This window comes from Ursus americanus, chromosome X (assembly GCF_024610735.1).
Source record: "Ursus americanus isolate L20-20 chromosome X, mUrsAme1.1.p, whole genome shotgun sequence".
In the NCBI taxonomy this organism is placed as follows: Eukaryota; Metazoa; Chordata; class Mammalia; order Carnivora; family Ursidae; genus Ursus; species Ursus americanus.
The window spans coordinates 58,610,589-58,624,147 of record NC_142164.1 but is presented as its reverse complement, the minus strand read 5'-3'; the positions used below and the strand labels follow the sequence as shown (position 1 = coordinate 58,624,147).

Sequence of the window (13,559 nt, the reverse complement as noted above, 5' to 3'; positions counted from 1 at the left end):
CAGGAGACAGATCTGTCACACTGATTTCAGAGAATGTTGGGGGACTTCAAAAATGAAGGAACTGGCAGGCACGATTTTCACCGCCACCCCTCAGCATAAAGACATGGTCCTCTGCAGGAGGTAGGGCTGCACAGACACTTGCTATCTAACCTACGGGCAGTAAGCCACCTCCACGAGTTCTCCTGAGCACTCAACCACTCCAAGCTTGCTGCCCTATGACTGTGGGCTCAGGGCAAATTTTGTTAAAGCCACATACTCCTTACCCACCCACCAGTGCACAGGTGCCCCCATGCACTGAGCCCAGCTACCTCACAGCACACGGCTACCTTGCCACACTGAGCCATTATGACCGTGCAATGACCAGCTGCTGGGTGCACAGCTGTTGCTGCAGGCCACTTCTCACCATATGCCCCAAGCTGCTATCGTGCACCAGGCCCAACCATACCCCGGCATCACAACGCACAGCACCCAGCCTCCCACCCCAGGCCAACCCGGCAAGCAGTCCCCAGCCAATGCAGTGTTTCTGTGGATGTAGCATAGGACTAGTGGCTCAGTACAAATGCTGGTAACACTGCTACCCTACTCCCAAGTTTCTGGGTGGGCATGATCCTTACAGTTAGCCTGCCTGGATCCCACTAACAATACAGAGAGCAAGTACAGCCCACAACAGGCAGAGAATCAGTGCAGACAACTGCACTGAAAGGAAAAGTGTCTCAGACCGAACAGTAGAGCACAAGCAAAACACACACACACACACACACACACACACACACACACACACACACACACACAGAGGATATGCTCCTGAAGTGCAAGATTCAGGCAAACATGGGATAGTGCACTGCAGGGCACTCCAGGACCTCTACTTTATAAGGGTACTACTTTGAAGAGCAGAAGACATAGCTGACTTTATCAACACCCAGAAACAGACACAGAGAGGGAGGCGAAATGAGAGAAATTTATCCCAAATGAAAGGACAGGAAAAAGCCATGGCTAGAGATCTAAGTGAAACAGATATAAGTAATGTGCCTAGTAGAGAATTTAAAGCATTGATCATAAGAACACTCATGAACTTAAGAAAGGAGTGGAAGACATGAGTGAGACCTTAACACAGAGATAAAGAAGAACATAGCAGAGATAAAGGGGTCAATAAACAAAATGAGAAACATGCTTGATGGAATGAAGAGAACAATGGAAGAAGCAGAGGAACAAATTAGTGATCTAGAAGACAGAGTAATGAAAAGTACTCAAATTGAACAAAAAAGAGAAAAAAAGAATTATGCCAAATGAGTACAGACTCTGGGAACTGAGTGACTCCATCAAATTTAATAACATTCATATTATGGGAGTCCCAGAACAAGAGAGAGAAAAGGGGGCAGACAATTTATCTGAAGAAATAATAGCTAAAAACTTCCTTAATCTGGAAAAGAAACAGATATACAGATCCAAGAAGCACAGAAAATCCCATCAACATCAACAAAAACAGGCCAATACCAACACATATTGTAATTAAATGTGCAAAATATAGTGATATAGACAAAATCCTAAAAGCAGAAAGACAGAAGAAGACAGTAACTTAAAAGGGAAAACCAATTAGCAGGAGACTTTTAAATGGAAACACTGCAAGCTAGAAAGGAGTGACATGATATATCAAACTGCTGAATGGGAAAAATCTGTAGCCCAGAATAGTTTATCCAGCAAGGCTATGATTCAGAATAGGAGACATAAAGAGCTTCCAGACAAACAAACAACCTAAAGGAACTCATGACAACTAAAATAGCCCTGCTACAAATATTTAAGGGGACTCTGAGTAGAAAGGAGAAACACGAAGTGACAGTATAAACAGAAAGTGACACAAAAGTGACAGGAAATACAAAAGCAGTAAAAATGAATATTTCTGTAAAAAATCAATGATCTCACAAAATAAAAGGATATAAATTATAACAACATACACATTAAGCATGGGGATTAGAGCAGTAAGGAATGGATTCAAACTTAAAAAGCCATCAACTTAATATAGACTCCTATATACAGGAGAGGTTATATACAAAACTAATGGTAACCATAAACCAAGAACCACCAATAAAATGCAAGAAATCCAAACACATCAGCAATGAAAATCAGGAGAACATGAAAAAGAGAAAAACAAGAAAGGATCAGAAAAAATCTTCAGAAACAACTACAAAACAAATAATAAAACGACAATAAACACACATCTATCAATAATTAGTCTGAATGTAAATTAAAAGCTCTAATCAAATACATAGAGTGATGCAATGGGTACAAAACAAGACCCATCTATATGCTATCTATAGGAGACTGATTTTAGACCTAAAGAAACCTGCAGACTGAAAGTGAGGGGATGGAGAAACGTCATGCAAGTGGTAGCCAAAGGAAAGCTGGACTAGCAATGCTTACATCAGAAAAAAGAGATATTAAAAGAAGACTAACAAGAGACAAAGAAGGACACTATATAATGATAAAGGGGAAAATCCAACAAGAAGATATAACAACTGTAAATATTAATGCACCTAACATAGCTGCACACAAATACATAAAACAGTTAATAACAAACATGAAGCAACTAAATGACAATAATACAATTATAGTACAGGATTTTATCACCCCACTTACATAAATGGACAGATTATCTGAACACAAAAGCAACAAGAAAACAATGGCTTTGAATGACACACTGCAACACATGAATTTAACAGATCTATTCAGAACATCCCACCCTAAAACAGCAAAATACACATGCTTTTCAAGTGTACATGGAACATTATCCAGAACAGATCACATATTACCCTACAAAACATCCTCAACAAATTAAAGAATGTTGAAGTCATACCATACATCTTTTCTGACCAGAACACTATGAAACTATAAGTGCACCACAAGAAAAAAAACCTGGAAAGAGCACAATAAATGGAGATCAAATAACATGTTACTCAAAAATGATAAGTCAACTAGGAAACCAAAGAAGAGATTAAAAAATACATGGAAGCAAATAAAAATGAAAATATAACACTCCAAAACCCCTGATGCAGCAAAGGTGGTTGTAAAAGGGCGGTTTATGGCAATACAAGCCTTCTTGAAGAAGCAAGAGAAATCCCAAATAAACAACCTAACATTACACCTAAAAGAAAGACAAACTACGTAAAACCAGCAGACGGAATGAAATAAAAAGATTAGAGCAGAAATAAATGATAGAGAAACTAAAAAAAAAAAAACAATTGAACAGATCAATGAACCCAGGAACTTGGTTCCTTGAAAAAATTAATAAAACTGATAAACGTGTAGCCAGACTTACCAAGAAAAAAAGAGAAAGGATTTAAATAAATAAAATCCCATATGAGAGAGGAGAAATAACCAAACCACAGAAATACAAACAATTATAAGAGAATATAATGAAAAACAATATGCCAACATATTGGACAACATGTAAGAAATGGTTAAATTCTATAAACATATTAACTACCAAAACTGAAACAGGCAGAAACATAAAATTTGAGCAGACCAATAACCAGCAAAGAAAATGAATCAGTAATTAAAAAACTCAAAATCACAAAAGTCTAGGACCAGAGGGCTTCACAGGTAAATTCTACCAAATATTTAAAGAAGAGTTAATACCTCTTCTCAAACAATTCCAAAAAGTAGAAAAGGAAGGAAAACTTCCCAATTCATTCTATGAGGCCATCATTACCCTGATACCAAAACCAGATAAAAGACACCACATAAAACGAACGACAGGCTAATCCCCAATGAATGGAGATGCAGAAATATTTACCAAAATACTAGTAAACAAAATTCAACAATACATTAATAAAATCATTTAACAAGATCAAGTGGAATTTATTCCTGGGTTGAAAGGGTGGTTCAATATTTGCAAATCAACATGATACATCACATCAATAAGAGAAAAGATAATAAACATATGATCTGTTCAACAGATGCAGAAAAAGCATTAGACAAGTACAGCATCCATTCATTGATAAAAACCCTCAACTAAGTAGGTTTAGAGGGAACATACCTCAACATGATAAAGGCCATATACGAAAAACCCACAGCTAACATCATCCTTAATGGGTAACAACTGAGAGCTTTTCCTCTACACTCAGAAACAAGATAGGGATGTCCATTCTCATCACTGTTATTTAACATAGTACTGGAAGTCCTAACCACAGCAGTCAGACAACACAAAGAAATAAAAGGCATCCAAATCAGCAAGAAGAAATCAAATTTTCATTATTTCCAAATGTCATGATACTCTATATAAAAAAGCCAAAAGACAGGACCAAAACACTGCTAGAACTGATAAATAAATTTAGTAAAGTTGTAAGATACAAAATCAACATACAAAAATCTGTTGCATTTCTGTACATTAATGATAAGGCAGCAGAAAGAGAAATTAAGGAATCAACCCAACTTACAACTGCACAAGAAATAAAATACATGGGAATAAACCTAACCAACGAAGTGAAAGACCTGGACACTGAAAACTATAAAACACTGATGAAAGAAACTGAGGGTCATAGAAATGGAAAGACAGTCCATGCTCATGGATGGGAAGAACAAATATTTAAAATGTCTATTCTACCCAAAGTAATCTACACATTTAATGCAATGCCTATCAAAATACCACCAGCATTTTTCACAGAGCTAGAACAAACAATCCAAAAATTTGTAGGGAGCCAAAAAAAAACCCTCAAATAACCAATGCAATCCTGAAAAAGCAAAGCAAAGCTGGAGGCATCACAATTCTGGACTTCACGTTATACTACAAAGCTGTAGTGATCAGAACAGTATGGTACTAGTACAAAAATGGACACATAGATCAATGGAAAAAAACAGGAAACCCAGAAATAAACCCACAAATATATGGTCAATTAATCTTTGAAAAGCAGGAAAGAATATCTAACAGGAAAAAGACAGTCTCTTCAACAAACGGTGTTGGGAAAACTGGATAGCCACATGGAATAGGAAGAAACTGGACCACTTTCTTACACCATACACAAAAATAAATTCAAAACGGATGAAAGACCTAAATGTGAGACAGGAAACCATCAAAATCCTAGAAAGGAACACAGGCAGTAATCTCTTTGACATCAGCCATAGCAACTTCTTTCTAGATATATCTCCTGAGGCAAGGGAAACAAAAGCAAAAATAAACTATTGGGACCACATCAAAATAAAAAGTGTCTGCACAATGAAGTAAACAATCCACAAAACTAAAAGGCAACCTAAATAATGGGAAAAGATATTTGCAAATGACATATCTGATAAAAGGTTAGTATCTAAAATATATAAAGAACTTATAAAACTCAACACCCAGAAACCAAATAATCCAGTTAAAAAATGGGCAGAAGAAATAAACAGTTTTCAAAAAAAGACATACAGATGGCCCAGAGACACAAGAAAAGTTGTTCATCCTCACTTACCATCTGGGAAATTCAAATCAAAACTACAATGAGATAGCACCTCATACCTGCCAGAATGGCTAAAATCAACAACACAAGAAACAAAAGGTGTTGGTGAGGATGTGAAGAAAGGAAAACCCTCTTGCACTGTTAGTAGGAATGAAAACTGGGTGTGGTCACACTGGAAAACAGTATGGTGGTTCCTCAAAAAGTTAAAAATCAAACTACCTTATGATCCAGCAATCGCACTACTGGGTAATTATGCAAAAAATACAAAAACACTAATTCAGAGAGATACATGAATCCCTATTTTTATAGCAGCATTTTTTACAATAGCCAAGATATGGTAGCAACCCACATATCCATCAATTGATGAATGGATAAAGAAGAATACATACAATGGAATATTCAGTTTTTTAAAAGAATGAAATCTTGCCATTCTCAGTGACATGGATGGAGCTAGAGAGTATAATGCTAAGTGAAATGTCAGTCAGAGAAAGACAAATACCATATGATTTCATGCACCTGTGGAATTTAAGAAGCAAAAGAAAGGAGGCAAAGGGAAAGAGAGAGACAAATCAAGAAACAGACTCTTATAGAGAACAAACTGATGGTTACCAGAGGAGTTTTGGAGGATGGGTTAAATAGGTGATGGGGATTAAAGAGTGAACTTTTCATAATGAGCACCAGGTGATGTATGAAATTGTTGAATCACTATATTGTACAGCTGAAACTAATATAACACTGTTAAGTAACTGAAATTTAAAACTAAAAAAAAGACTTAAAAAAATAAATCTTTTCATTTTGTGCATCCCTGTACTAATTATTATATAGTTAATTTTATCATTTTTTTTGTTTTAAACTTCATATTAGCTTTATATGTGTTGAATCCCCTATCTTAAATATGTTTGTCTTTTTCAGTGAGATATTTTACTTTAATACAATTTATTACTAGTTCATTCCTTTTCTTTTCAGCAGAAACTTATTTCTTTATCATTTCTAATAAGACTGTTTAAATGGTGACAAATTCATTTAGTTTTTGCTTGTCTGGGAACTCTATCACTCCTTAAATTCTGAAATAATATACCAGGTAGAATTCTTGGTTGGACATTTTTTTTTCCTTTCAGCACCTTCAATATATCATGCCATACCATGCCACTCCCCTCTGGCCTACAAATTTTCCATTGAAAAATCAGCTGATGGGCTTTTGGGGGTCCCTTTTAATGCAACAAGTTGTTTTTCTCTAGCTGCTTTTGAGATTCTCTTTAATTTTTAACATTTTAATTCGAATGTTCTTTGATGTGGATCTCCTTGTTTTTTTCTTATTTGGAACTCTGTGGGCTTCCTGGAACTGAATATCTGATTCCTTCCCTAGGTTAGGGAAATGTTCAGCCATTATTTCTTGAAATAAGTTTTCTACTTTTTTTTTTTCTGTCTTCATTTGGGACTCCCTATAATGCAGATGTTATTCTGCTAGATGTTGTCCAGTATGTCCCTCAAACTATCTTAATTTTTCTTTTTATTCCCCCTTTTCCTGTTCTCAGTTATTTCTGGTATCTTGTCTTCAGGCTGCTCATCTGTTCTATTTTGTCTAGTCTGCCACTGAACCACCTAGGTATATTTATCACTTCACCCATTGGATTCTTCAGCTTTGCGACTTCTCTTTGTTACTTTCTTGTGGTTTATATCTCTCTGTTGAAGTTTTCACTGTGTTCATCCATTCTTCTCCTGAGTTTGGTAAGCATATTTACGACCATTACTTTGAATTCTTTATCAGGTAGATTACTTATTTCCATTTCATTAAGGTCTTTTTCTGAGGTTTTCTCTTGTTCTTTCATCACGAACATATACCTGTCTCCTCATTTTGCTTGACTCCATGTTTGTTTCTATGCATTAGGTAAAATAGCTACCTCTCCTCCTTAAAAAAATTTTTTTAATTATAGTTGACACATAATGTTATATTAATTTCAGGTGTACAACATAGTGATTTGACAAGTTTATACATTATACTATGTTCACCACAAGTGTAGCTACCATCTGTCACCATACAATGCTATTACAATATGATTGACTATATTCCCTACTTGGTACTTTTTACCCCTATGACTTATTTATCCGATAATTGGAAACCTGTATCTCTCATTCCCTTTCATCCATTTTGCCAATTCCCCCACTTCCCTCCCCTCTGGCAATCACAAGTTTTTCTCTGCATTTATGGGTCGGCTTCTTGCTTTTTGTTCATTTGTTTTACTTTGTTTTACTTTTTAAATTCCACATATAAATGAAATTGTATAGTGTGGCCTTGCATTGGAGATAAACCTTATCAGCTCAACTGTGCCCTAGCTTTTGGTTGTTTCTCAGACCTCTGAGATTGTCTATAAGTAGCACAATTTGTTCTTGATAAGTCTCAGTTGTTGAAGGTATGCCAAGACCTGCCACTGTTCCAAAAGGAGGGCTCTCAGACAGTGCCTACTTCCAGGCTAATTGTAAGACAGATTATCAAGCAGTATCTTCTTAAGATATGCAAATATACAGTCTTTGGGTCCACAAGCATAAACCCTGTTGACTTCCAGACCAGTTCCAGAGGTGTCCCCAGGCAATAGTTGCAAAAATCATAGCTTTAGACACGTGTATAACCTCCTTTCTGTGAGGTATCAGCAAGCTATGATGAGGTCAAGTGAGGGTGCTAATATGGTGAATCCCTGCCCATGTTCCCTGAGAGCCCTTCTGTAGCCTCTGGATGTGTGACCTGCTCCCACAACAAAAATAATAGGAATTATTCACATCAAGAATGGGGGTGTTTCAGTCTTCTGGTTGTGCAGTGCCCTGGCTATGGTAGCCTGCCAGAAGCTGTCTAACTGCTTCAAACCCATTGGGTCCAGGAACACAATACCCCGGGCCACTAGAGCCAGGTGGTCAAGGGGTATCCTGTGTGGGCTGTGCATGCCCACCAGCTATGGTAGGCAGGCTGTGAATGTGATATGGGTATGGGGTACTCAGCCCACCTGGCTGTGGTGGGATAGGCCACAGCTGCAGTGTGCATGGGTATGGTACTCCCACTGAAGCTAGCCAACTTAAAGACTTAAAGGAGGGGTTCCACATAGCACCCATTTACACCATGACCAACAAGGCAGGAGAATGCAAAAATGGTGCCTACCTCTTCCCCTGGAGAGAGTCCCAACAGGTTCTTGCCTCTCCAGCAGACGTTTTAAGATTAGCAAATAAGTCTCCTTCACATAGAGTCTAGGTGCCTTGCAAACTGTTGCTTCTGAGCTGGGTCCCATGGCAAGTGAGTCTGTGCAGGACACTTTTAAGAGTGTATTTTTCATTCCCTACAGTTCTCTTAGAAGTAAACCCCCCTGGCTCTCGTAGCCAGATACCCTGGGGGCTCGTTTCTCTAGTTCTGGTCCCAAGGGTTGGGGTGCCTGATGTGGGACATTAGATACCTTCCTCCTCAAGAACAAGTTCCATATTATGAGATTACTCCCAACTGTGGGTTGCTGCTCCTGGGGTGGAGTTTTTTGAAGGACCACATCTCTACCTCTCCTACCCATCTCAATGTGGCCCTTTCATCTTTTGTTGTAGAGGCACTGTTTAGCTAGCTTTCAGGTCCTTTTCAGAGGGAATTGTCCCATATATAGCTGTAGATTTGTCATGTTCACAGGAGGAGGTGATTTCAGGATCCTTCCATGCCACCATTTTTCAATGTGTCTTTTAAAAAGCATGTAGATTTTGGGGCGCCTGGGTGGCTCAGTCGGTTAAGCATCTGCATTCAGCTCAGGTCATGATATGACCCCAGAGTCCTGGAATCAAGCCCCGCATCAGGTGCCCTGCTCAGCGGGGAGCCTGCTTCTCCCTCTCCCTCTGCCTGCCCCTCCCCCTGCTCATGCTCTCTCCCTCTCTTTTAAATAAAAAAACAAAATCTTTAAAAAGCATGTAGATTTTAAAGTAACAAACAGCTCATATAATTAATTGAATACAGCAGGCTCAAAGAGGCTTTTCATTAATTATTACTATAATGTGGTTTCTTTCTATGTAATCAAATAGAACTTGTTTTAAATACTACAGCCATACTAAATCCAGAATTTCACACTGATCTTCAATATTACTGAGATATCTTACCATATAGATTTCAGCACCAATATATATTAAATTAAGGTACATATTAGAAAAGAAGAAATAAAACCAACTTTCCAGAGATATTAAAAAAGAAAGAAACATATTTAAGTTTCTCATTTTGCTCTTACCGTATGTGATTCTAATTCAGCAATTTTCTCAGGGATCTCAGAACCCAAATAATATATTCTAATCACATGGTCAGTGCTACCTGTTGTAATGAACATACCACCTGGAAGATTAAAAAACAAACAAGCAAACATTTTACCAAGGAACTTTAAAAACACTTTGCCTTCTTAGTTACATGCTACCTTATATTAATAAGAGGTTATCTTCTAATCATTAAAGACAGGTATCTTCTAATCATTAAAGATAACACAGGTTATTATCTAATAATTAAAGACATAAAACTTCTGAGAAAAATAGGTAAAATTCAAGAAAAATATTTAAAGGACAATTATACCATTCACCCGACAAAAATCCAACAACTACACACTAAACACAGGCCTTTGAAAAATAAACATTAAAGGACAGAGCCTTGAGGAATTCTTTATATTTTATGCAAAATCATAATGCTCCAAAATTATTTATAAAATGACCTATAGCTGCAATTCTCTTTATAGTGGCCATCATGGTGTAATGTAAAAACTCAACCACTTTTAGGATTATGAAAAAATTCTAGAGATGGATGGTGGTAATATATCTAAAACAATATACTTAATGAATATACTTAATGTCACAAAACTACTCACCTAAAAATGGTTATTAAAATAGTAAATTTTAGGGGTGGCTGGGTGGCTTAGTCGCTTGAGTGTCCGACTCTTGGTTTCAGCTCAGGTCACGATCTGCAGGTCCTGAGATTGAGCCCCACATGGAGTTTGCCTGAGATTCTCTCCCTCTGTCCCTCCCCCAACTCACTGTGCGCATGGGTGCATGTGCGCGCTCTCTCTCTCAAATAAATCTTTTTTAAAAAAATAGTAAATTTTGTTATATTTTACCACAATAAAAGAAAAGGTCAGCTAGCATATGATTCTTAGCAGTAGAAAAGCACCAATTACATACTGTAAAAGTGTATTCTAAATGGAACCACAGTATATATTTTCTGTAATGTCAGGGCAGGATTATAATGTTGAACTGTATGTGTATTGGGAAAGAGCTGTACTTTTTACCAACCAAATTCTGATTTATATAAAAACATATTAGAAAATTTAAAAAAATTCAAAAGCTATTACATGTTAATTAAAGTCCACAAAGGTCCATCTATTATATCATATGGTTCACATTTTTGGTGTGTTTCTATTAACAAACATACATTTTTTTCTCCACAAAATTAAACATATATCTTTTACAACTCGATCATTTAATATATTGGGTACTTGAAACTTTCAATATTTACACATACCAGAACTGAAAGATGAACAAGATATCTGAACTCCAGGTCTGGATCTCTCAGTAAACTTCACTGGGCGATCTCTAAGGGAAAAGTAAGATATTTTTATTTTCCATCATGTTCATTTAACATGCAAGAATCTTTGCACACTGCTGGATATTGACAGATTTAACATCAATATTATAAAAAACACACAACTGAAGTAGTCGATAAGTATTATTCCCATCATTAGGGTTAAAAATGCATTAAACCTTGCAAATATAGTTTAAGATACCAGTATTATTATTATAACTTTACAAAATTACCACATAACTTACTACAATTAAGAGAAGTTCAAAGTCTTCTTACCAGAATAATAAATGAAACAAATACTCTCTACAAAAATTTTGTGTATAAGTTAGTCTCTTCAACATTGGTTTCATAAAAATTTTATTCTAAAATCTATAACATCTAATTGAAGTAGGTATAGATGATACACACACACACACGTATATTTATGTACTTAAATACATGCACTATTAAGAATTTCTCAAGGTCATAAAGAAAAATAAACATACTTGATTTTGCACAAAATTTCTAACCCAATTCTAAACTTACCTAAACTTCATTGTTTTTACATGCCATTGCCAGAAACAGATTGTTCCATCAGCACCAGTAGAAGTGAGGTATCTGGTTGTGCCTTTAGTTGATGGACAAAACTAAAAAAAAAAATTCTAATTCAAATAGAAAGCTTTCATGTTCAAACTTATTTTAAACACAGCATGTTCTAAAATTATAATCATTTAAAAAATACTTTAAATAAATTCAATTAAGAATTTCACTTTCAAGAAATCAGTTAAATTTCCTAGATTAATGAATACCTTACAAAAATTTAAAATAGCAAGCAATTGTAGAAAAAAAAAAGTCAGTCATCAAATTTAGGATAAAACATATTAGTCCTAAAAATAATTATTTTTAGGGGTGCCTGGGTGGCTCAGTCAATAGAGCACGCAACTCCTGATTTCAGGGTTATGAGTGTAGAAATTACTTAAAAGTAAAATCTTCAAAAATTACTAAAAAATTATTTTTAAATTACTGAATATCACACTTCAAGATTACTATCTCATTACTTTTAATGGAGAAAAAAATCATAAGGTGGTTACTAGTTAAACCATTACAAATCTGCTAAATATATGCTTATACAGCAACAACTGTGGAATTTTTATTGTTCATATGAGCAGGGCATCAAGAACCAATCTAAAATCAATGCTTAGGAAGTTAATATCTAAATATTTTGGTCTTCATGTTTTACTTTAAACTCCAGCTTCAATGACATATGATATAAATTTTGTTCTTTTTAAATTTAAACCCTTTTCATTTGTTTTAACAGAATAAGTAAAATAGGTCAAATCATTATATAATTGTGGAAAAAACAGATTAAAAAGTATACTTAAGTTGCCAATTTAAAGGATAATTAATACCCTAGATGAACCATGGACAGCCTTTATCATGTAGGATTCTCAGGCTCTAACTCAGTATTTTATACATCCTCAGAAAAGAATCACAGATAAGGGAAGAGCCTTTGGGTTCCTGATGCCTGAGGTACAGGAAAAAGTTGAAAATCAAACCAGGGTCTCTGCATGCCATGAGTTTTAAAAATCCCAAATAGAGATAATCAATACCACTAAGATGAATATTAAGGATCCAGATGCATAGGGTTTGAATAAATTTTGACCTCAGATCTAAAGAAAATGATCATCACAGATTAGAAGTCATTTATCTAGTTTTCTTGATTGGAAACACATAACTTCTACAAAGACTACAGAGTTTAAATAAAAATTATCAATTAATGTTATCCATTAGTAGTTGATACATAGTGAAGAAACCAGTACTCAGGTAGCATGCCTATATTTTCCTTTTTCAGATAGAGAAGGTTGCATTGGAAAACTTGATCCACAATTTATAGGAGGAGTCTGCAAACTACAACCCACATGCCAAGTCCAGCTTCCTGCGTATTTCTGTAAATAAAGTTTTATTGGAACAAATTCACCTTACACTTCCTGTGGCTGCTTTTGCACTGGAATGCAGAGTTAAGTAGGTGTGACAGAGACCATATGGCCTGCAAATCCTAAAATATTTACTATCTGATCTGTAAATTTGCTGATGTCTGATTTATACGAATAAATTAAATATAAAATAGTATCATTTTATTAAGTTTGAAGAAACACTAGAACCTTTATTATCACCATTATATTTAAATAAATTCATCAGTCACAAAGGGGTTGTGGCCCATTAACGTAGTCTAATTGAATTGTTTTTAAATAATAAATCATTAGAGATTATAAAAATAAAAACACTTATATGTGCATTTCTTAATATAAATATATAATTATTAAAGAAAATTTAGTAAATATAGAAAAACAATAAAAGCTACTTATAATCCCACTGCCCAGAGGCAACCACTATTAAAGTCATACCATTTTATCTCAATTTTGCTTATAAAAAGAATCTGAAAAGATAAAACACCATGATGTTAAGAGAGACAATTAATTAGCAATGAATAAGTAACATAGAATGCATGCTAAATCACATTAAGAGGAGATAAAGAGTGCTGGTGCAGGGAACAACTTAAAATTTTAGAATGGTAAAGTGGT

At 35.5% G+C, this 13,559-nt stretch overlaps 1 protein-coding gene across 2 annotated transcripts in view; it reads right to left on the bottom strand.

Annotated features, from left to right (window-relative positions):
• Positions 1 to 13,559, bottom strand: part of BRWD3 (bromodomain and WD repeat domain containing 3) — a 212,246-nt gene that overhangs the window by 137,326 nt on the left and 61,361 nt on the right. For both annotated transcript variants that reach the window (XM_087859782.1, XM_087859783.1), the window contains exons 9-11: positions 11,524 to 11,624; positions 10,939 to 11,009; positions 9,668 to 9,768 (exon numbers count right to left, since the gene is read on the bottom strand). In XM_087859782.1, coding sequence (XP_087715908.1) covers positions 9,668 to 9,768; positions 10,939 to 11,009; positions 11,524 to 11,624 — 273 coding nt within the window. The remainder of the gene's footprint in view (positions 1 to 9,667; positions 9,769 to 10,938; positions 11,010 to 11,523; positions 11,625 to 13,559) is intronic.